The sequence below is a fragment of the Mastomys coucha genome, unplaced genomic scaffold (genome assembly GCF_008632895.1).
Source record: "Mastomys coucha isolate ucsf_1 unplaced genomic scaffold, UCSF_Mcou_1 pScaffold22, whole genome shotgun sequence".
Classification (NCBI taxonomy): Eukaryota; Metazoa; Chordata; class Mammalia; order Rodentia; family Muridae; genus Mastomys; species Mastomys coucha.
Window position 1 is genome coordinate 132,161,797 of NW_022196905.1, and position 3,209 is coordinate 132,165,005.

General features: G+C 41.8%; 1 protein-coding gene across 1 annotated transcript; it reads right to left on the minus strand.

Annotated features, from left to right (window-relative positions):
- Positions 1 to 911: 911 nt before the first annotated feature.
- On the minus strand, positions 912 to 1,847 carry LOC116104686 (olfactory receptor 2AE1). Its single transcript, XM_031391178.1, has one exon. The coding sequence runs from the start codon at positions 1,845 to 1,847 to the stop codon at positions 912 to 914; it is 936 nt and encodes a 311-aa protein (XP_031247038.1).
- Positions 1,848 to 3,209: the final 1,362 nt, after the last annotated feature.

A 3,209-nucleotide genomic window follows, 5' to 3' on the forward strand; every position in this document is an offset into this window, starting at 1 on the left:
ATTTCATGAATGCTAGGCAAACACTCTACCAACTGACCTGTATTCCCATACTTTCTACCAAAGGGGGTTTTTTGGTTTGGGTTTGGAGTTGGGTTTGGGTTTGGGTTTGGGTTTGGGTTTGGGTTTGGGTTTGTATCTGGGTCTGGGTCTGGGTCTGGATCTGGGTCTGGGTCTGGGTCTAGGTTTGGGATTTGGGTTTGGGTTTGGGTTTGGGTTTGGGTTTGGGTTTGTGTCTGGATCTGGGACTGGGTCTGGGTCTAGGTTTGGGTTTGGTTTGGGTTTGGGTCTAGGTTTGGGATTTGGGTTTGGGTTGGGATTGGGTTTGGGTTTGGGTTTGTATCTAGGTCTGGATCTGGGTCTGGGTCTGGGTCTAGGTTTGGGATTGTGTTTGGGTTTGGGTCTAGGTCTAGGTCTGGGTCTAGGTTTGGGTTTGGGTTTGGGTTGTACTCTTTCCTTAGTTCTTCAAGAGCTTCATGATATGTACCCAGTGGTGTTTCTGTTAGACAATAGAAGGCAAAACAAAAGATTCTGAAGTCAGAAGCCTGTTCAACAGAAGTTACAAGCTTATTTTGGAAAATCTAAGAAGGGCTTACACCTTGCTAGTAGTAAGAGTGCTTCTTCTAGAGGCTAGAGAAGTTTTATGAAGTTAAAAGGTGGAAAGGGGATTGTGTGTGTGTCCATGTGGCCAAGTTCCCTCTTTCTGAGAAGAGATTAACTGGTTGTTGTGGTTTGGTCAATTTTCAAGAACTTGGGATGTTTGTTCTGATATGATGGAAATCATATCAGAATAGTAGAATTCCATGTTATCCATGTTATTTGTGCACTAGTCAAAAAGTTTCAGAAATTTACTCAAATCAGTTGAAGGCAAATCCTATTCAAATATACATTCTGGAAAACTACAATTTCAGCCACTAGGTAACAAGATCCCTCCTCAATATTTTCTTCAGAGCCTTAGCAACATCCTTATTCCGGAGAGTATAAATCAAGGGATTCAGTGTGGGAGTGATGATGCTGTAGAAAACAGAACCAACTTTGTCTTGCAATGGGGTGCGCTGGGACCTGGGCCTCATATAGGAGAATATGCAGGCACCATACCAGAGAGAAACCACAATAAGGTGAGAGCTACATGTGGCAAAAGCATTTTTCTTACTCCCAGCTGAACGCATCTGAATGACACTATGGAGAATGAAGCCATAGGAGGTAGAGACAAGAATTATGGGGAGAAGAAGAAGTATAACAGTGCTGACGTAGGCTGTGTTCTCATACACAGTGATGTCCCCACACACCAGCTTCAAAACCGCTGGAAATTCACAGTAGAAGTGGTGGATGATTCTCAACCCGCAGAAAGGAAAGCTCATCAAGATGGCTGTGTGAATTAAGGAGTTCACAGATGCACTCAACCATGACATGACAGCCATCATCACACCCACTCTTCTGCTCATGAGCACAGTGTAGCGTAAAGGGTGGCAGATGGCAACATAGCGGTCATAGGACATGAGGGCTAGGAGGAGAGACTCTGCACCACCCAGAGACAGATACAGGAAGTGCTGGGTGGCACAACCAACAAATGAGATGGACTTCTTGCCAGACAGGTAGTTGCTAGCCATCTTGGGGATGGTTGTAGAGATGTGCATCAGATCCATGAGGGACAGCTGTCTGAGCAGGAAGTACATTGGTGTGTGAAGATGAGGGTCAGAGCAAATCAGGAGGATGGTGAGGCCGTTGCCACTCAGTGCAGTAAGAAAGACCAGCATGATCAAGAGGAAAAGACAAAAGTGGCTGAAGGAGTTATCAAAGAGCCCTTGAAGGATGAAGTCTTCCAGAGAGGTCTGGTTCCACCACCACATGCTCTCTTCTCAGCCTCTGAGGGAACACAGAGAGGACAGAGGTGTGGTCCTAGAACCATCACTTCACAATACATGTTTTCTTTCTCAGGAAAAATGTGAAGAATTATTTTTCTCTTTATTTTACATTTTTTAAAAATTTTGTATAAAGTCATTTGGCATGACAGTGAGTCACACGTGACATTTTTTGTACAAGTTGTATATCTACTTCTAATTGTCCAGCAACTCTAATTATCCAAATGATATTTTTAAAAAGAGAAACTTAAAAACAATTTCTCTTAAAAATGAGCATTACTGTGAAATTCTGGAATATCTACAGTCTATTGAAAGCCCAGCTAGAAAGCTGAGATGATAGCTCCACAAGTATAATGTAAGGTACCGTGCAAGCCTCACTACCCAAGGTTGATCCCCGAGACTTACGTTAAAATTGTCAGATGTGAATGGAGAGTTCTTTGGCATGCTCTCTTTTGGACAGGGTATGGCTGCTGGACTCATGAACTCACTGCAGGTATGATTAACTTCACAAGATCAAGCCAACAAAATCAACCAGCATTCCACTAAGGAATGTAAACCAGACTAAGCTACAAATAAAAGAGAGGACGAGGAAATGAAGGTGGGAGAGGGACATGTGGGGGGAAGGGGAGGAAGGAATCAGTGTGGGTATGATCAAGATACATTATCCACACACATGGAATTGTCTGGAGGGGAAGTTAGTGTTTCTACCTCCTTGTTTTCTTAAAAGATTAGCAAGTTTTGGATCTATACAGGATAGTCATGAGAGTCACTGTATTTCATATTGTTCTTATGTAGAAATCAACTAAAGTTTAAAGCAGTGGTTCTCAACCTTCCTAATGCTGCAATCCTTTAATATTATAGTTCCTCTGTGTGGTGACCTCCAACTGTAAAAGTATTCTTGTTGCTATTTCATAACTGTAATTTAACTACTATTATGAATCATACCGTAAATATTTTTCTCACAACCTGCAGGTTGGCTTAAAGAAACATGTGAGTGATAAGATAAACAAAGAAGCTAAATCCATGCTCCCAGACAATGAGCCAGAGCTATCTCCTGCATATATTTGTAACCATCAAATTATGACTCACAGACAGGAGAAACTAGGATTGTAGCATTTCATCAGCTAAGCTTCCCTATCTATACTTTATCCAGTTCTCATCTGAATAAGATTGGCTACTTAACTTTCACAGTGAAATATGACTCAAGAGAGAGAGAGAGAGAGAGAGAGAGAGAGAGAGAGAGAGAGAGAAGATCTAAATTGATCTTACAAGTATTACCCTATTTTTATTTATTTGTTGTTGTTGTTGTTTTTGGTTGGTTGATTGGTTTGGTATTTTGTCCTCTCCCTA

What these genes read in the sequence shown, in the direction of transcription:
- LOC116104686 (XM_031391178.1), bottom strand. Translation starts at nt 1,847, where the DNA reads ATGTGGTGGTGGAACCAGACCTCTCTGGAAGACTTCATCCTTCAAGGG.